This window comes from Gossypium arboreum, chromosome 1, assembly GCF_025698485.1.
Source record: "Gossypium arboreum isolate Shixiya-1 chromosome 1, ASM2569848v2, whole genome shotgun sequence".
Taxonomy (NCBI): Eukaryota; Viridiplantae; Streptophyta; class Magnoliopsida; order Malvales; family Malvaceae; genus Gossypium; species Gossypium arboreum.
This window is the reverse complement of record NC_069070.1, coordinates 19875648-19898018: the sequence shown is the minus strand read 5'-3', so window position 1 is coordinate 19898018 and position 22371 is coordinate 19875648. Positions and strand designations below refer to the sequence as shown.

The 22371-nt window shown below is 32.0% G+C and overlaps 1 protein-coding gene across 1 annotated transcript; it reads left to right on the top strand.

The window, feature by feature from the left end:
* Nucleotides 1-84: 84 nt before the first annotated feature.
* On the top strand, nt 85-4389 carry LOC108472522 (nuclear transport factor 2-like). Its single transcript, XM_017774061.2, has 9 exons — nt 85-210; nt 744-929; nt 1385-1682; nt 1760-1986; nt 2078-2249; nt 2472-2593; nt 2694-2756; nt 3220-3283; nt 3764-4389. Exons 2-9 carry the CDS (start codon nt 744-746, stop codon nt 4018-4020), a joined length of 1389 nt encoding a protein of 462 aa, XP_017629550.1. The 5' UTR covers nt 85-210; the 3' UTR covers nt 4021-4389.
* Nucleotides 4390-22371: the final 17982 nt, after the last annotated feature.

The window sequence follows — 22371 nt, the reverse complement described above, 5'->3', positions numbered from 1 at the left end:
GCTTGATTTAGGCCAAAAGGAATTTTAAGGATCAAAGTGAGGAAAAGTATACTTTTGAGGACTAAATGATAGATTAAAACATCTAATTTTTCAATTGTCCATCACATTTGCTATTTTGTACTCATACTGTCGTTTGCTTTGGCTTCTCTTTCCTCTGCTTACTCTCAAAGCTCAGGTCTCTCTCTTAAGCTCAAATCACCAACCAATTAGGTAATTCTTACCTTACCTTTTCTTTTCCCATATATTTTTATTCCAATTTATCTATGTTTGATCATCAGTCATAATGTTTGATTGATCCGCTAATCACCCGCAAGATCCTGCTTTTTTCAGTCTATTTTGGTTGTTAAATCTGCTTCATACTCTTCGTTTCTATAAAGAGTTTTCTGGGAATCTTTTTTTTTTTCTTTAATTAAAGGGTTTATTTTGTTCTTTTTAATTACTGTCTTAATTGTTTTAGACTTAGATAACTAAGTCTTCAAGTAATAAACTAGCTTTAAGTTCAAGATGTTTTGCTTCTTACATCTCTATCATGTTCTGCTTTATGTCTGTCAAATTTGTCTAGGTGGTTCAATTATGCTAACACTGTTTTGATTGTTACTCTTATGTTTAAGGTTCTTTCTAAATTTGAAGTAGATAAAGTATTTCTCTATGTTTTTATTGGTTGTAGTGAAAGATTAGAGCATGCAGTTGATAGTGTCTTTATTTGAAGTTTTTATTTATTGATTTATTGAAACTATGTGCAGATGGCTATGCAGGAAGGAAGTCCTGTCTTTACTCCAAGTACTCAAGTTATTGGAAATGCTTTTGTGGAGCAGTATTACCATATTCTTCACCAATCTCCGAATCTAGTGCATAGATTTTATCAAGATTCTAGTCATTTAAGTCGGCCAGACATGCATGGCAACATGACAACAGTGACAACCTTGCAAGTAAGTTCGTTAGTAGTTAAGATAGTTTCCGATATGAATGAGCATGAGCATGTTATTGTTTTGAAGAAACCAAAATATATGGCCTTTTTCCTTTTCTACCTTTGTTTTGCCTGTGTGCTTTAATGCTGCTGCCACTGGAGATGAAGCAGTTATGTTAAGCTGATAATAAGTTGGTAAGAAAATTTGTGAAGAAAATTTGTTTTTCTTTTTCAATTGAGAAGTTCACTTTAAAAGATATGGAAACAAATGAAACCTCCAGTGAAGCTTCACTTGTCTTTTAGATGCATATCTCTATCACTAGTAATGGACATTTCTTAATTGTTTGTTTCTGCAGACTCTTATGTTTTATATAAGATTATATTATTTGATCAACTTCAATGGGCATTTTATTTTCAACTGTAACTTAGCTTGAACATGGTTTTGAGTGACAAGTGCACTGATATTTTTTTGAGCAGGCAATTAATGAGAAGGTACTATCACTGAATTATGAGGACTATACAGCAGAAATAAAAACTGCAGATGCTGAGGACTCTTTTGAGAAAGGGATTATTTTACTGGTAACTGGATCCTTAACTGGGAAGGACAATGTGAAAAAGAAATTCGCACAAACCTTCTTCTTAGCTCCACAAGACAAAGGCTACTTTGTCTTAAATGATGTTTTCAGATATGTTGAAGAGAAAGAGTTGCAGAACTCTGTTCCGGCTAATGGAATCAGTGAACAGGCTTCAATATCTGCCTTGACACCAGAACCAGGTTTGACCCAATTCTTCTCTTTTTATGCATGTTGTTGTATTTGTTTTGTGCTCAAACTCATTAACTTTTGCTTCCAGAGCTCACTGATGACCAACTTGCTAAGGAACCATTGAATTACTCAGAAGAGGAAGATATTAATAATGGTGCTGAAGTTTGTGATCCCTTGGATAAGGAGGAAGGATCAGTAGTTGAGGAAGAGGTTGTTGAACCCCAAAACATTGCAGGTCAGAACAAGAGGATAGTTGCTGTTGATTCATCTCCTATGGTTCCAGATGATGCTCCAAAACAATCATATGCTTCGATTGTGAGTCAACTTCAATGATCTTTTTTCCTTTTCCCTATTCATGTGTTGATGGTTCTTTTGATGTTTGATTGAACTTGCGGAATTATATCAGGTCAAAGTAATAAAAAGTAAAGCATCTACTCCAGTTTATGTTCCTACCAATAATGTGGGGGCAAAACCTGTAAACCAACGGCCAGTTCTATCTGCAAAAATTGCTCCAATTCCAGCAGCAGAAGTACCCAACAGTGATAATGCGCCTGGAAGTAGCAATGACAATGAGGAAGGTAATTGCTAACTTCCTTTATGGCATACTTGTATGACAATAGAACTGCAGCTCTTATCTTTGTCAATTAGATAGGTTCATAATAAAGATATTGATTAAGGGTGTTAAGAAGGTGTATTTGATTTGGCACATGGTTAATGTTTATGTCTTATGATTTTTCCCTTTGATATGTTTTCGTTCTTGTTTTAAAATATAAACATCATTTACTTTGCTCTTCCTAAAGCTGAAGGACACTCCATATATGTACGGAATTTGCCTTACAACGCAACACCTCAACAACTTGAGGAGGCATTCAGAAAATTTGGGACCATTAAGTGTAACGGCATCCAAGTTAGAAGTAATAAGGTTTTAACTCTTATATATCAATTAGGGCTTCTCCTTCATAGTTGGCATTTCTAGTTCAAGTTCTCGGTTCTTACATTTTGTGATTTCTTGCCTCCTGCAGCAAGGGTTCACTTTTGGTTTTGTTGAATTTGAGAATCCAAGTTCAGTGCAGAGTGCACTTGAGGTATGGTCATACCTTTTTATCTCTCGTGTTATAAATCTGGTGGAGTATGATCACTGTCATAGGGTTGCTTTTCCATTCAATTGCTTACACAACATCTTATGATTATAGTCTTTTAAATACATGCTATATATCTGACCGCTCAGTTATTCCTCAAATTTTTATTGCAAGTTTACTCTAATGGTGAACTGAAACAGCAATAATCTCGTTAATAGGCTTTAAGTTGTCTTCGAGTTTACAGTCATGTCAAACCTCCCCAACCCCTTCACCAATAACAAAGTACTGCTTAAATACAAAAATAAGAGAGGAAACATAAACCCCTAAACTAGACAATGTCTTATGAGCTTTTGTGTAGTTCAATCTCAAGTTATCTTTGTAGAGGCGCAACCGATACTCCTTCGCTATTGGCATGATCGTTTTGAAATATTGTTAGAATAATTTTGTGGTACTGCCGAATGCATTCCAGGCTTCACCGATCACAATTGGGGATCGTCAAGCAGCTGTGGAAGAAAAAAGGACAAATTCCCGAGGTAATTCTAAATTTATACGGGAAATATGCATTTTAGATGCTGAAATTTTCACAAAACTGCCACTCTATTACCGATATTGTTTTGCATGAATTGAACTTTTAGTTCATCCAGTGATAGTACTGAGCTTACGAAATATATGGTCTCAAACGGTTCACTTTGGTGCAATATGATTCATAGTTATAGAGCATGCCATGCACAGTAAGAAGAGGCTTACTCTGTCGTAGTAATTTTAACCTTTGGTCATATTTGTTTGTGGTGGGCGTTGTTCTGCACCTTGTTCATAGCATTTTCTTATAAAACTTAGTATCATTAGGGATTTCATGTTCGAAACTTGATCTTGTTTAAATGCATTTTCTTCTAATATATATACACACTCACTTCTTTCAAAGTTACAAATTACGATAGATATATACACTCATTAGTTGCAAAGCACTAGGATGATTTGAAAAAGTCTCTTTTTTTTTTTTTTTTTTGTAATAGTTCGTAGCAGTGGAAGAGCAAGGTATAATTCTTCCGGTAAAGGTGGTCCCTGGGGTGACAGTTTCAGGGCAAGAGGGAACTTTGGCAGTGGCCGAGGAGGCTATGGCAGGCATGAAATCAGACACCCGGGTGACTTTTTGGGACAACCTAAGGGTTCTGGTGGATGGAATGGAGATAATAATCCGAAAAGAGTAAACAGAGTGGAAGGGGTAGCCATCAAGGGTGGGCAAAAGCAGCATGATTCTACTTGGGAATAGCGGGGAAAGTGACCAAATGACTTTTCCCTTTGGTTTTTTGACAGTTCTAATGGACTACAATTGATGATTCTAGTTTACTTTTAATTCAACTGCTTATGGAGAGATTATTGGGTTTTTTTGGTTTCTGCCCATAAACTTGAGGCATCTCATAAAAGCTTACGTGACATACGGAAAAGGAAAGGGTGAGTTCTACATTACATGAATTCAGTATTGTTGATCAAATTTTTTGTTACAATCATGATATGTTCTGAATGATAAATTTTGATTCGTCTCATGGATTTCCCATCACTTTGTTTTAGGGGCGTCCATGGTTCAAGTTTACATTATTATAGTTGTCTTAAAATATCAAATTTTATTTATATTTGTAAATGATTAATTTGAATTTGATTAAGTTTATACATATTTTTATACTTTTTTGTAAAATATTTAGTTTTCTTTGTTTTATTAAACTTTTGAACACAAACAAAATTCACAAACAAAATTAACATATTTTTAATATTTATATAATAGTTGATTATATTACAATTAAAAATATTTTGACACTCCTAAAATTCATATTAATCTAATATTAAGAGCATAATTGATTATAATAGAATTGTGTAACACTCCTAAAGTTGGAGCATATGCAAATCATTCCCAACTTGTTATAGAGATATTCAATTCAAGCTTTAGTCTAAGTTTAATGTCTTTATGCATCCATCACAAACAATCAGCCTCAGTATGTTTATTAATTTATATAAATTACTAGAATTGTAGCGAAGAACAACTTAATTGTCACATTAAATTTCTTCTATTTTTTTTTTTTTTGAAAGTTAATCTTTCGACCTAATTCCTCACAAAATTTATTAAGAACATTCAAGATGAATGCATTTTAACAAAGAGAATAATAGCGTCTGCAAAGAAAAAATAAGAAGGGTTAGGACTATTACAAAAGTCTTGATAGGGAACTAAAATTTCTTATTACAAGTTTTTGGACCATATGACTAGGTTTCCTTTGGATGACCAATTAACTTCATTTCAGTGTGTTTGAACCACTTTTTAAGTTCAATCTTACTGATGAGGTGTTTGGATAATACTTCCAGTTGCCCAGTTAGCTGATTCTCACTGTGCTGTACCTCCAATTGCTCACTGATAATTAAATTATTTTAGTGCACTCAACGCAGCCCTTTTTTTTTTCCAATTTTACCCATATTCCTTTCTATTTTTTTTAACATTTCTTTTCCCTTTTAATGTCTAAAGTTGAAAAGCCCAAGCAATTTTATCTCTAGATTAGGTTGGATAAATACTTATATTATATAATAAATTAATAAATATTGTAATTTATAGGATAATAAGTAAATAACAATTGAAGTGTTTTAATATTATAACTATCGTTTTTTCACCCAAAAAAAATATTATAACTATCATTTAAATAAATATTGTAACACCCCTAACCCGTCTCCGTTGCTGGATTAGGATTGCGGAGCATTACGGTACAAATCAGAACACTTAACTGCAATAGAAACAATTATACAATTTAATTGATAACATTCAATGAAATAAATTAATTATAGTAAAAATATACTCACAAGCCTTAAATGAGCATACAATGCCCTAAAAATAGTTTGAAAACATTCAGAGGTCATTTCGAAACAAATCAAAAAATTTTAGAAAAACTTGAAATTTTAGAAACAGGCGTCACACAGCCGTGTGGCCAGGTCATGTGATATAGCCTATACCGTGTGAACATTCGAAGTCTAGATATATGGTCATGTCTCAGCCAGTGTGTCCACCAATGTGGGTATTCAAAATAGGGTCACATGACCGTGTTGCATGTCGTGTGCCAAATCATGTGTGCATTCTATGTTGGGTCTCACAGCCATGTGCCAGACCGTGTCACATACTGACTAGAGACACACGGCCGTGTCGCAAGTCGTGTGTCAAACCATGTGTGCATTCGATGTTAGGTCACACGGCCATGTCGTAGGTCATGTGCCAAATCGTGTTACACACTAACTGGAGACACAAGACCGTGTCACAAGCCATATTTCAAACCGCGTAAAACCTGCACTAAAAATTTAAATAGAACACATGGTCGTGTGGTGTGACAGTGTGTGGCACACAGCTATGCAACAGCCCATGTCCCAGGCCATGTGCTCCCTAAATAAACCCTAATACAAATCATTTCAAACCCAATTGCTTGGGCATCAACCCGAACCAATTCAAGACATTTTCACACTATTAAAACACATTAAAACATATAAAAAATCACTAATCCTATGTCTAACCAATATGTCATCAATAGGTACCACAATTCACACATCAATTTTAATCTAAATCAACATTTCAAAATCACTTACTAAACCTCATTCAAACATACCAAATTCTTTTCACCTATTCAATAAACATCACTTTCATACTCATACACATAAAAGATCATTTCCATCTCATTATGATACTTAATGTTAACCACATATATCCATCACAAAAACACTTCATGAACCAAATATCCAAAATAACATTTATAAACTACTAATTCAACTAAAGTTATTTATCAACTAAAGCCTATAGATATATGTATATAAACAAGGATGCATAGTTACATGCCACTTCAAACTCACCCAAAATGAAGAAAATGACTACCGAAAATAGAGCGAATAGTGTATGATCTCTTGAGCTGGTCTAATTAATGTCACGATTCCAACAAACCTACAAAAAATTTAAATCAAACAAGTAAGCTCAAATTAAGCCTAGTAAGTTTGTGAACTTAGCTCATTATACTCAACAATTTAAACATAAAAATGCAAAAACATATCTTGATATCAACAATCATAATTTGCCTACCTTAACTATCAAGACTATTCAACTTTTAACATCCACGTATCATAAAGTAAAACTTTATATATAAAATCATATAGCCCGAGAACATTCTTAACTTATAGAATACTTGAAATAATACTTCCCATATAATTTTACCTCATACAATTCACCGACATGTAGCCTACTAGGTCAAGGCCTGAAATAAATCTAATGTCACGGGGCTAAATCTTTCATCTCGCGATCCGTGCAGCCTTAGACAATTCATTCATCCAAACTCGCCTAAGTCAGCCTTTACTCAAGTGAGGATTCATTTAGAAGTCCTCCAAGGCACCAATTTGTATAGCGGAAGCAATTTATGCCAAAAGAAGCTTACAAAGAATAATAGAAAGAGCACACACTAAGTGTTTGAGTACATGCTCTCAATATTCTCTTTAAAGAATAATGAAACAATGAATGGAATGAGTACAAATGAGGGGGAGGCTCTCTATTTATAATTGAGCTCCTCAAAACCGATGATTAAGATACATTTACATTGACGGACGAGATTAACCATATCCCTTGATTTTAAGGATTTACAAGATATGCCATATCAAGTCTAATCTAATCTTTACAATATATGATTCTCTCAATCTTTTAAGATTAGTTACCAAATTAGCCTAAATTGTCATATCTTCATTATCGGGCCAACCAAGCTTTAATTTGACAGGCTTTTCCAACAGCTTACCGAATCGGGTCAGTTCTTATGGGCCAAATGATCCTCATCTACACAATAGACCTCTATTGGATGCATTTGGTACAATGATCACGGGCTTTGAACTGCGGCATACGAAATTCTCCCCCATCCATTCTCGCAACGCTCTCGTTGCGACTTCCGAATGGCACTGACTTGATTCGCCTCAATCTCATCTCGACGCCTTAGCTTTTCTCTTTCTTCGGGGCTTTTACCTTGACTTACGTCGCTTCTTAACTCGAATCGTCCCACTCATTGCATTTACTCTAGTCAACTGTCCCACTTGCATTATTTGTTTTCCCTTGAAGTCTGATGCACAACCCACCTCTCCCATAGGTGGAAGCCTTGTCGATGACTCGGCCAACTCTGACGCTTCACTCAAATTGAGCTTCATTGGTCCCAACTTCACTATTTTCATCGTAACTTTTTCCCTTAAGTTTGATGACAAACTCACCTCTTCCTTGGGTGAAAACCCCTCCGACGACTCACCAAGCTCAGACGTTGCCTTTCCTTTGGCTACAGCTTGCTTTAGACAGTTCCTAACTCATGCGGACCACAGCATAAGAAGCACTTTACTCACTTCTTTTTGCTCTTCTTTACCCTATTGGCTTCAACTTTTCCCTTGCTCGAACCAAGCTTCTTGGGCTCCTTGTCTGCTCCATCGTTCCCTTTAATAACAGACTTCTTCAGACACTTCCGCAACCTATGCAGACCATGACATAAGAAGCACTCCATTGGCTTCTTCTCACTTTCAGGCTCTTTGGGTTTGACACCCCTTATGCTCGAACTAAGTACCAATGCCTTACCCACCGGCTTTTCTTTCTTAGAAAGTGTAGATTTCTTAAGACATTTCTTCAACATGTGTGAACTGTCGTAGAGAAAGCATTTCAACTTGTTTATTTTCCTCTTGGGTTTCTTCTTCCTAACTCATGGTTTCCCATTACCACCATTATTGTCGTTGCCATTACCATCAACAACATCTTCCTTGTGATCCTTTTCACATACTCCCCTTTCTTCAGACTTGGAAAACCCAAGCTTGTCTTTCCCTAAACCAAGCTTAACCACGGGCTCTACTACCGTCATGGCTTCCGACAGCTTTTAGATACCCTTTTTTTCTACCTTCTGTCTGACCCAAGGCTTCGATCCATTCTAAAAAGCAAGTAATGCTTCTTTCTTGGTCACATCTGAAATTTAGAGCATGAGTTCTTGAACTCTCGAACATACTCCCCCACTGTACCCCGTTGTGTTATCTTTTGTAACTTTGCCCAAGCTTCTTCTTTGAAAAATTCTAGGTAAAATTGTCCCTTCAATTCACATTGGAACTCTAGCCATGTCCCAATCTCACCTTGCCTTTTATCTGTGGTTCTGCCTCGACACTATAAAAGCGCAATATCAGTAAGAAACGTTGAAGCAGTGTTTACCTTAATCGCATCATTCATGATGCCTTTGGCACGGAAGTAGTTTTCCATCCTCCACAAGAAATTATCCACATCGCATGCAGACCTTGTCCCCACAAACTCTTTCGACTTCGAGACATCCTCGTTACTAAGTACTGCACTTGACACTCCTTTCCCCATAACTATTCGGCACAAGGCCAACTCTCCTTCAAGCTCCTCTATTCTTTTGCTCAAAGCCATCATCATAACCATTGTTTTCTCTTTCAAAGCCATCACTATGGCCTCGAGAGCATTGTTCCTCTCTGTCAGCTTCTTCCTTTGGGAATCTAGCAACTCTTGCACGCTATCCCTATTGGAAATAAGACACATGGTCACAAAGTCCCTGGACTGCTCCCTTAAGTCCTCAATGTTTTCCCCTAAGCGCATTGTCTAACTCTTTTGCGTCCTCCATAGACTCCTCAATTTTACCTAAACGCTCTTCAAAAGCCGACAGCATCTCCTTCAAAGACTTTCTAGCCCATCTTTGTTCGAACTCTTCTTTCGACATCCCAACGGTGCCTTTAAACTAATAGCTTTGATACCACTTGTCACGGGACTAAATCTTTCGTCTCGTGATCCGTACTGCCTTAGACAATTCGTTAGTCTAAATATGCCTAAGTCAGTCTTTACTCAAGTGAGGATTCCTTTAGAAGTCCTCCAAGACACCAATTTATATAGCGAAAGCGATTTATACCAAAAGAAGCTTACAACGAACAACAGAAAGAATGCACACTAAGTGTTTAAGTAAAATGCTCTCAATATTCTCTTATTCACAAAGAATAACAAAATAATGAATAGAGTGAATACAAATGAGGGGGAGGCTCTCTATTTATAGTTGAGCTCCCCAAAACCCACGGTCAAGATACATTTACATCGATGGACAAGATTAACCATATCCCTTAATTTTAAGGATTTACAAGATATGATTCCCTCAATCTTCTAAGATTAGTTACCAAGTTAACCTAAGTTGCCATATCTTCATTATCTGGCCAACCAGGCTTCAATCTGACAGACTTCTCAAACAGCTTCCTGAATCGGGCCAGTTATTGTGGGCCAAATAATCCTCATCCACACAATAGACCTCCATCGGATGCATTTTGTATGATGGTCACGAGCTTTGAACTGCGGCCCGTGACAGTAGGCTCAGGGCTTGATTCAATACACCAACACGAAACTTGCTAGGCTCAAAGCCTGATATAATTCATTAGTACGAAGCCTGCTGGACTTAAAGCCCGATAAATCATCTCCAATACAACTCAATTTCAATATAAATTTTCATCAACTGGCATTGAATAATTACAAACATCATAGTTTTTAAAATGAATCATATATCAAGAAATTAATATAACATATTACATATAATACGAATTTACCGAGATGCGATAAATTTCAGATACGTGACGAAGCCTATTTGACAATCTTCTCTTTTCCTTGATTAACGATCGATGGACTTGCTTCTTGATCTAATTATAATAATTAATTCAATTAACTAATTTAAACATTTTAAAAGAATAATTAAATTCATGTAATTAGCTCTTTTATATTATTATACACATTTGACCTAAACTTTTGTCTTTTTTTTCAATTTAACCCTAAATCCCTAAACTTTCAAATTTAAACAATTTAAACTAAAAAGACTTGTGTCAATTTCCTAATAGTCCCTAAACAATAGAATATTCACTACTAGCCCTTAAAATTTCTATATTATATCAATTAAGTCCTTAATTACAAAACCGTTCAAAACCATTTTACCTAATAATCTAAAATCATCCTAAAAATAAAAAATTCATCTACCAACACCTAAACATTCAGATTTCAACCATGGCAAATTCTACAACTTTCAAAAATTTCACAAACTAATCACCGGGTTAGCTAAATTAAGCTAACACGAACTAAAAAATGTAAAAATCAATAAAAACAGATTAAAATTTCACTTACATGCTCACTTATAACCCTTGGCCGAACCTCAAGCATGAAAAACCATGGTATTTTTGGTGATTGAAGAAATTGAAGAAGAAGAAGATGATTTCATCGAACCTATCCTTTATGTTTTAATTATTCAATTAGGCTTTTACCCTTTAATTAACCAAAATTTTACTTAGTAACCTACCCATAACCATCCACCATAAGCAAATGTGGCTAATTGTCATTTAAGTTCATTAGTTTTTATTCCATAACTATTTCATTAGTTTTTATTCCATAACTATTTAACTCATTTCACTAATACAACTAACTTTTGCAACCTTTCTAATTTAGTCTTTTTTTACTTAATTAATTATCTAAAAATTAAAATTTCTTAACCAAATTTTTATATGACTCTCACACGACCGTTTTTATTAAATTAAATAATAAAAATTGACTCTCCAACTGGAATTGTGGTCCCGAAACCACTGTTTTCGATTCCACTAAAACTAGTTTGTTACAAATACAAATATTATAATTTATAGAACAATAAATAAAATATCAAAAGATACATTTTAATATTTTATTAAATTAATTTATAAATTAACATAATTTTAATAATTTTGTAAAATTAAAATAATTTTAAAAACTTCTATTATATATCATTTCTACTCTAATGTCCTTAATAGTCATTTTTTATTCTCATCTCACCATTATAATTACATTTAAATCCAAACACATATCCCATCATTGTTTTTAATCTCACCGCTACAGTAACTAATCTCACTACCATCACTGTTTTTAACATCACCAGAAGTAAATACACCACACATCCAAACTAAAACCTAAGTACTCTATACAAAGAATGGATACGTATGGAGATATCAAATCCTCAGAGGGTTCAAAACTTTTCAAGTGTTGATATTCTTGAAAAAAAAAAAAGCAACTTAAATGAGTCAAATCCATTTAAAAGGAAAGTAGAAAAGAGTGAGGATTTTCCTAATAAATCCTTATTCAAAACAATTCAAGAACATTACCATACAAGAACAATTCATCTTCTTCCTTAAAAGGAGGGTCAAGAGAGTTTGTCTTAAATGAGAGTCTCCATTTTAATCATTTCTTATTTCATGCCACTGTTGCCTTCTTTTACTTTATTATATTATGAATTTAATAACATGTGATTATTATTAATATTATTATTCAGAATACAATATAATTTCATTGACTACACTTTTGAAGGATTTAATTTTACGCTTCTGTTGGATAGATTATTTATTTGTACTAAATTATAAAATACAAATTTGAAGGTTAAAATTAGAGGTGTGCATGGGCCAGGCCGGGCCGGGTTCGGGCCGGGCCCATAAAAAAATTTTGGCCGGTTTTCATGGCTCGGGCCAGGGCCGGCCCGAAATATGGGCCTAGAAATTTGTCCAAGCCCGGCCCGAGAAAAAAATAGTAGGCCCGAGCCCGCCCGGACCAGCCGGTCATATTAAAAAAATTTTGCTTTTTTTATTAAATAAAAACTTTAAAATATAATAAATCAAATACATTTAAAACATAAAAACAAATATTAAAACAAAAACAAATAAAAAATAAGACTAAAATAATTCTTAAAATAATACACAAATTAAAAATAAAATAAAAATTAATTATATTAAAATTGAAAAATTGAAACAAATTAAAATTAAATTAAGAACTAAATTATATTAATAACAAAAGTTTTACAATATTAAAATAACATTAAAAACAACAAAAAGAGTAAAGTAAAATAATAAAGTTACTTAAAATTAAAAATAATTTTTTAAAAATAATTTAATATTAAAATCGGTAAAATTTGCCCGCCAAAAAATCTTACCGAGGCTGACCCATTTTCTAAACGGCCTCATTTTTTGTCCAAGCCCATTTTTCAGGCCTATATTTTCACCCAAACCCTCCCATTTTTAGGCGGGCCCTTTGGTAGGCCGCCCTACCATGCACACCTCTAGTTAAAATATACTCTAATCCTATTTCTATTGTCAGATTTTCAAACTCTTTACTTTTTGGATTTAAAAATTTAGGGCAGTTGGTACCATTATTAAAATTCTTTTATTGAATTAATTTGTTAGGCATTTTGAAATTAAAAAAAATCATTTGATAGTCATGTAACGGTTAAAATAACATTGAAAATGTTTATATAGATTTTTTATTAAAACATTTATTTGAATCCGTCATGATAAAATATTTTTTTAAATAGTGTCCCAAAAAAATTGGGGTTAGCATTTTGATTAAAATAGTTAACAATATTTTTTTGGAAAGGAAATTCATTAATTCATTTCATGAATGGGACCATACAATTTGGGGGGAAGGGGGGAAATAACGAACACCCATCATAGGCAGTGAACGACAAGCTCCATCAACACAACAAAGGTTTCAGCCTCAACATCAAATAAACATTATGGCACGTTGACAATTAACTCTCTCACAACTCAAGTACGACCTATTTAGAGTGATTTCAAGCATTTAATACGATAAGATAATTAGCCCCGGATGGTCCAAAGCGGCGTGCAAAAATGGGCAAAAAAACAAAGCGTCCACAAAATTGGAGAGGACGTCAACACCTTAAAATCACTTATAAAAGCAAGACTACATGCATAAGTAAAAGTAAAAAATGTGTTATAAGAGCAAACAAAAACTTCTAAAAGTGAAAACTTATTAAACAATGAAAAAAAAATAAAAAATGTATAAAACTTAAGACAACAGGGGTCCAAACTGACTCGTGAAATCATTTATTATTCTAAAATACTTTCAAAACAAAAATAGATTAAGAAACCAACGAAGAGCCACCCACTTTTCAAGAGAAATTGCTAGTGGTCGGTAGAGTTTCAGCAATGAAATACATTGTCATCTATCCATCACAAATTTTAGAAACAATAAAGATACCCACAAAATATTTCTGCAAATTGAAAAGAGAGAAAGCAAACACAAATTAAAGAGTGAATGAGAAGAAAAAAGAAAGAAAGAGAGGGTTGGTGGGACAGAGAAAAAAGCAGGCACTAACCAACTCGAAGGATGGCAACGCCGTTGGACAAAACCAAAGAGATGAAGCAAACAACCATAGGTAAATAGTTAACAATATTAAATATTCAAAATAACTAATGATATTATAAAAATAGAATGATCAAATTATGTCAAAAATAATGTATATGGATTACATCTCAAGTTTGATCATTGCTTATAATATATATATATAAGTAAGGTTACCCTAAAAGAAATAAAAATGTAACAACTCGTTTTTCAATGATGTTGAAAATAGTAGTTTCGAGATCACAAATCAGACAAGTGAGCCCATAAATATTATTATTTAATAATAATATTTATGAGTCAAATATAGTATTATATTAAATTTTTTTATGATAATTTTTGTTAATTAAATGAATAGTTAAGTACAAGTGATTTGTCCCTATAGTCTAGTGGTTTTGGAAAATGAGGTATCAAGACCTCGTTTCTTTAAACTAAGTCCATAAATATTTTAAAAATATTTACGGAGCAACTATACAAGTATATTAAAGTTTGGTCCAAAAATTTTAGCGATTTGATAGTTAATTAAAGGAAAAGGCCTAAATCGTAAAAGTCATAAAACTCAATCTCTATTAGTTAATATTGGTTAAATAAGCATAGGAACATATTTAAAGGGTTTTAAATGGTAATTTAACCATAATTAGGTCATGTTGGACGGTTGGTAAGTTTTATTGTGAAACTTGGATTGTTTTTAAAGGTTAAAATGATAAATTAATAATTAAAAACAAAAACAAAAGAAGCCAAAATGTTGTCATCTTCCAAAATCACCTTCACCGAATTTTGAAGGGAAGAAAAGCCATTGTTAAGCTCTCAAGTTCTGCTATAGCTTGGTATGTAATTCAAGTTCATTTTTAGTAATTTTTATATTTTTGAGTTCGTTGTAGTTTATAATAGTTAATCTAGGGGCTAATTCATAAAACCGCTAAAATTTTAGAATTTTCCATGGATGAATTTGTGATGTTCTTGAAGTTTGATGATAGATTATTAAGTTTGATAGTTAAATAGGACTATTTTGCAAAGTAATTTTTGTTAATTTTAAAGTTTAAGGACTAATTTGTTAAAATTGTAAAATAACATGAAATTATTTTAATTAAGCTATTTAGGGACCATATAGAATTTGACATAAGGGCTTTTTGGTTAATTTGTGATAAATGTGAGAATTTCGATTTTAGGGACTAAATTGAATAAAAGGTGAAAATTTAGGGTAAATGTGTAAAATATCATTAAAGGGTTTATTGCATGAATGTAAGTGTTTTAATATGTTTAAATTGGTTAATTTGAATTAAAATATTATCTTTAGATCAAGAAACGAATTAGTCAATTGATAAATGCGGGAAAGGAAAAGTCGTTAGGTAGATGTCGTTGCGTGTCATTAGCTATCGTATTTTGGTAAGTTCGTATTACAATTTATTATGTTGTTAATGTTTTAACTTACTTCATGTTTGATAATGTGAAATTTGAATGATGTTATGTTTTATTAGATGATTAATGAAATTGAAGGTTAAAGTTGAATATGAAATGTCTCAGAGAAACAGAATAAACTCATGTGAACTTAGTGAATAGTTAGGATACAAATGACATGTCATTAGGGCATAGCAAACACTTTGTGTTGGTGTATATTTAGTAGGCATTAGTTGTAGGTGATTTCAGTAGCAGGTACTTTGCACTGATGTTTCAGTAGCAGGCACTTTGTATCAGTGTTATATTTAGAAGGTACTATGTACCAGTAATGGATATCGTACTGATGGCTTAAGATCCTGCATGTATTGCAGATTCTCTGAAGCTTGTGTGAGCAACATCATGTATCGGTTAAAGTCCTTATATTAGCTTGTATGAGCATTACCCTCACGTGTATCCGAAGTTGATTTACTATTGTTTTCCAGGGAAATCAATTAACTATCGAAATGAAAATTATAACACCCCCTAACCTTTATCCGTTGCCGGAAGAGGGTTACAAAGCATTACCGAACCTTTCAGGTCAATTACAAACAATACATAATTATCCAGACAAAAACGTCATAACTCAATCATATCGTCCCTTTTATGAGCCATCGAGGCCCAAAACACGTGTTAGAAACAAATCGGGACTTAATCAGGTATTTCGAAAATTTTTTCATGAAATTTCAAAAATTTTCCTAGATATAAGGTACACACGCCCGTATGGTCAAGGGACATGCCCGTGTGACCATAGGACACGCTCGTGCCTCAGGCTGTGTTCGACCTTGTGTAACTCTCTAACTTAAATCAGACGGCCAGCCATACGCCCGTGTGCTAGGCCGTGTGACATACACGGCTGAGACACATGCCTCTGTCTCTGCCCATGTGGAAATACCTGAGCATTCTATTTTAAATTTTTAAAATTGCAGGGGACACACGGCCAAATCATATGCCCGTGTGTTAGCCGTGTGCCTGGCCGTGTGGACCCAAAATGAACCTTAAGCATCAAGTTTACCATACCCTGCAATCTTTAACAACAAGCAACTAAAAAACCAATCGTTTAATCAATCCAAAACACATTCAAATACATCTAAAAGATGTCAAAACAATCAACTTATTGACCTAATCAATGTTCCCTTATAGATACTTCATATATGTTATAAAAAAATCCATTAAAATTTCATTCAATCTAATTCTAAAATCATGTCAATTTCAACCCAAAGATACCTATATCATACTCACTTATGCATTTACTCATACATCCCATATTAAACCTCAACATATCACATATATAAGTAACCAATATCATCTTATAATATCATTTACAATTATGTCTCAAAATGACAAACATAAGACATCCTACATACATGCCATTACCAAAAAGAAATATACTTTACCACGTTTTTGAGTTTGGGATTGGCTTTGGATGTTGATTCAACGATCTGACTTTAACCTAACCTGCGCACGAAAAACAAACAGTACGTTGAGTATAAACTCAGTGGTATTTCTATAATTCGAACACTTTAAAAAAAATATCATAATATAACATGCATATTTAACTTAACATAAGCATTAATCATACAATAAATCAATTCATACATTAACTTATTTCTCATTAATATCTATCTCAAATGGCTTTTCTCCTTGATTTAACTATAAAAATTTCCATTCATGAACTCATGGTTCATGTATATCATTTGCATAAATCATTTCACTATTCGTAGACAATATCATTCAGTATCGATCAATTTTCCAATTCATTTAATACCCCTATTAACACGACTCGAACTTTGGTGGATACACGGATCCAACCAAAACATACCAGTATGGCACCCAGTACCTCATCGGATAATTCGAAGTAATAGATTGACACCCAGTGTCTCATCGGCCTTGCCGAAGTAAATTGGTACCCAATACCTCGTCGAATTTATCCGAAGTAATAGTTTGACACCCAGTGTCTCATCTACTCGAAGTTGAAGTAACCCCTGAACACTTCCAATCCTATGGCATGCCAACTATATCCGACTCAGCCCGATATAGTTAATAGGGTTTCAAATCACTTTTCAATTTCCAACCAATATATATATTTCATTCAAATAATCACAAATACTCATAAATTCAAATCAATTCATTTCAATACCATAATACCAATACTCACTTCTATCCACTTACCATACACATGAAATAATAATTACAACAATTAATTATTAAATTTAGATTATAGAAATACAAACCATAATTTTCGAGTCACTCCTCGTTGACTTTCTCTTTTCCCTTCTTAGCCGATGTTTTCGGCACAATGTTAGCTACGGAAATTAAAACAATTTAAAATCATCAATGCACACAATTTCACATTGAATATTTCAATTTATACTCAAGTTTTTCCTAAATTCCAATTTAATCCCTAAACCGAGACTAACTGTATTTTTCTAAAACTAATTCCATATCTTATTCAATTTCCACTTTAAACTAATCTTAAATCTCTAATTTCACCATAAAACCCTAATTTTGAAATTTCACAATTTAGTCTTTATTACTCAAAACTTATGATTTATTCTATAATTCAATCTCTTTTTCACTTCTAACTTGAAATTCTATCAATTTAACCCCTAACACTTCAATTTATTCAACATGAACAACTATTAAAAATTCACTAACTTCTAAAATTTCAACATAAATTAAGTAGTATTTTGTTCTAGGATTCTAAAAATATCAAAATTACAAGAAAAAGGACTAAATTGACTTACCGATTAAACTTCAAACCTTAAAAACCCTAATTTCCCTTCTTTCTTTTCTCCCTTCTTTTCCTCCCTATTCTTCTCTGTTTCTTTTCAACCTTCTTTCTATTTTCTATTCTTTTCTTTTATTTATTTATTTTGTTTATTCTTTTATGTACTTTATTATTATTAAAATATATAATATCTAATATAGATTACTTAAATTTTAAGTAATACTTGTTTATTATTTTATTCATGTGTATATTATTTATACATATGTATTCATTTATTGTCATACACTTGTTAGATATGGTTTAATTACTTATTAAGTCCCTTTACTTTTTCTTTAATCTATAATTAAACTTTTACCGTTTATTCAATTTAATCCTTATACCTAATTACTCTTAATTCAAACTAATTCACTTAACCAAAACCTAATCAACCACATATTTACGATCCGTTTTATGAAAACGGAGACCCAAAAGTACACTTTCTAATACCCATGACTATCGGGTCATTATAAAAATGGAATAGAATGATATGATGATTTGTATTTTAAGTACATGATTATTTAACATGTTGTGGTTTCATGATAAGAATCATCTAGGTTTAATTATTGTAGATAGTTGAAATGATGAAATACTAAAAAGGATTGTTAGTTTCAAGATATGTATGATTTGTAATTAAATTAACTGGTATGTGATGTTTTGCTTTACGAACTCACTAAGCTTTATGTAAGCTAACTTTAGTTGGTTTTCTTCTTTGTAGATCGTCGGACCTTCATTTTTTATTGGAGCATCGTTGGATATCACACTATCCGACAACTCATTCAGTAGCTATATGTTTATTTTGACCCATTATAAGTTATATGTAAATAGGGTTTTGGTTATGTATGTTATAAGTACTATGGTTATATATTGTGTCTATTGAATAATATAGTGAATGTATTGATGAAATTCTCAATTGGTATTATGTTTGATTGAGGTATGTGATGATGAATGGATGATTTTGTACCTAATGCTATTTAAATGGTTGTTTAAGTATGATTATGTTAATGGGCATCTTTAGATGTTTTGTGCTTTGATGAAATGGTCAATTTGGTTATGGTAAGGTATGAACTTAGGATGAGATATATGGGCATTTGATGATTTGGTTTATATGGTTGAACTTTTGCACTTGGTATCTAGAATTTGGGTGATGATTGATTGAGTTTAACTTGAGTTATATGCTTCGGTTGAATGGATGTTGTATAGGTTTGAGTTGTGGTGCCAATTAGGGCATATTGGTTAGGCACATAGGTTGATTGTGAATTGATGTATTTTGGCATGGTTTGGCACAATTTGAATAGGTTTGAATGTTGGTTAATGCATAGCTTGAAATCTAAGTTTTGGTATGTGAAATGGCTTGTGTTTGAAGGTCTTTTTGGGGACACACAAACTGCGACACGGTCTACCACGTGGTCGTGTGTCCCACACAATCGCATGACACAGCCATGTGGCCTTTTTAATTTTTGGTGTAGGATTGTCCACACAGTCTTAGAGAGTTACATGGCCTGGCGACACGACCATGTGATCCTGAGTTACACGGGTAAAAATTATTACATGGTTTGGCCACACAGGCATGTTTAGGCGTCACACGGGCTATGCTCTATCACACAGCCTGGCCACACGGCCGTGTGACCCCTATTTACACATTTTACTCAAATTTGTGTAAATGTTTCAATTTTACCCAAAATTGATCGGTTTGTTTTAAATGTTCCATAAGCTCGAATTAGGTTTCAAATTGATTGATTAGTATGGAAATGATTGTAATAAATTATTTATTTGTTATTAATAGAAATTATGAAAGATGTTCAAAGTTTATCGTCATAACGCCTTATAACTCGGGTCGAGCGATCGGACCGAGTATAAGGTGTTACAAAAATGCTATGTATCCATCTTTAAGATATTTAGGGCATCAAATTATATATAATCACGTAATGTTTTAGTTAAAAATTTAATGATATTAACTATCCGGACTAATTAATAACATTAGAAAACTATATAGACATAATTACATTACAAATTAAAGTGTGGCAGTTAAATCTCAAATTTAGGCAAAATAAAGGGATCGGAACTAAAATTTAACCATTTTTTTTTCAAAATTGCAAAAATAATAGGATAAGCATTAACGTAAACCTAAATGAAATAGGAAGTCTGTCAGTCTCCCAGAGACTCTTAGTGTATGTAATTATATATAACCACATAATGTTTTAACTGAAAAATTAATAATATTAACTATTTAGACTAATTAATAATATTATAAAAATATAATGACCAAATTATGATAATGACTAAATTATGTTAAAATTAAAATATATAGATTAAATCTCAAATTTAAGCATATTAAAAGATCAAAGGTGAAACTTTACCATTTTGTAAAACAAGAAAAAGTGAAAGGGAGCATGGTGAGAGAGCCATGTGTTATACATAATTATATAGATGTTAGAGGGACCAAAGGTGGTAAAGATTTTTGTATATAAATTTTCATTAAACTCAACTCAATTTTTCTTAATTTAAGTAGTTTTTATTTAAAGATTTTATATAAGAAAAAATATTATAATAATATTATTATTTGATATAGTGATAATGGAGTTTTTAATTTGATAAGTAGAGTTAACATATTACAATGTGCCTCATTTATTTAGTTTTAATTTTTAAAATATACTTGACATTTTTAATCTCAGTTGGAGTTGCAAAACTTCAATGTTAATATATCAAAAAATTTTATTTTTAAAAATAATTTTAAATATTTTTCCAACAAAATTAATGTTGGATTAATTTGTGAAACTATCATAACTATTATAATAATATAGATACTAATTAAATATAGATATTATAAACATTTTAAAGTTTAAAAATTATGAATATCTTATTGAGAAGAGATCGCAACATGTTTATTTCCTCTTGATTTTGATTTTATTTAATGTAATTGTTTAATGCTGTCTTTTCTACCAAAAAATATTGTGAATATCTTTTTTTACGGTACATAAAAACTAATCATTTTATGGTTTCTCTATAACAATATTTATGACTAATTTAGAAAGAAAAATAAATAAATGTGTTTTAAGAATTTAAGATTATTATAAAAATATTATGAAATTGAAATTCTATGTAAAATAATAAAATTTATAAAAGAAAGAGTTTGAAAATTTTTTGAACCAACGAGAATATCATTTATTTTTAAATATATTATTAAATTGGTACTAGAACAATAATTTATTAGTATTATTATGTTATAATAATAAAAATAATATTAATTAATATGGTAGTATATTAATTATGGATAATTATTTTTTATTTTTAAATAAATGTTATAATTTATTTTTATATAGTTTTAAATTAGTACTTATACAATTTGTAAAATCTTTTCTTGAGTTAGTGTTACTCATCAACCTGAACCCAACTTAGTTAGGGAAATTACTTTAGTATTCATTCGCATTTAAAATAAATTATATTATTTGAGGAGATTTTAGTCCTTTTATTTTGAAAAATCATTAAAAATATTTATGATGGAATTTGAGTCCAAGTTAATTGAGTTATCAAAACCTTAATTTTACCACAAAATCAAAGTTTTATTTTAATATATTTATATATTTTAATTTTATTATACACGCTTTATTACCTCCGTCAATTGTATATCTATACTATTTATAAAGTTATTTTCTGAGTTCTAAACACATAGTTTCAACATGCATATGTATGTGAGATTTCTAGTATTATTTTAAAATTAAGAGAAAACGTCGTTATCAATAATAGCTGAAAATTAATTAAAAATACATTATTTAAAAAATAATTAAAAATTAGTTAAGAAAAACCCTTAAAATTTTCATTTTTTTCTCCAAGTCGTTTGCTTCTTATTTTTTATTTTGTTCAGCAGCAATGCCAGCCTTCGAGCTGGTTACCGCCCACCTTTTTCCCCTCTCATCAACTCTTTTTTTCTTTATTCTTCTCATTTACTACACGTGTCTTCTCACTTTTCAATTTGCAGATTTATTTTGTGGGTATCTTTGTTGTCTTCACAAGTTGTGATAGATAGATGACGGTGCTTGTCGTTCGCTAAAACTCCACTAGCCATCAGTAGTTTTTCTTGAAAATTGATGACCTTTCGTCAACTTCTTAATCTGTTTTTGTTTTGAGAGTATTTTAAAATAATAAATGATTTCACGTGTCGATTTAAACTCATATTGTCTTAAATTTTATATTTTTTTGTTTATTTTTCCATTGTTTAATAA

Coding starts and splice junctions, on each gene's coding strand:
- LOC108472522 (XM_017774061.2), top strand. CDS start 744: ATGGCTATGCAGGAAGGAAGTCCTGTCTTTACTCCAAGTACTCAAGTT. Junction 1,683..1,759: donor TGCCTTGACACCAGAACCAG/GTTTGACCCAAT, acceptor TTTTGCTTCCAG/AGCTCACTGATGACCAACTT. Junction 2,757..3,219: donor CAGTGCAGAGTGCACTTGAG/GTATGGTCATAC, acceptor AATGCATTCCAG/GCTTCACCGATCACAATTGG.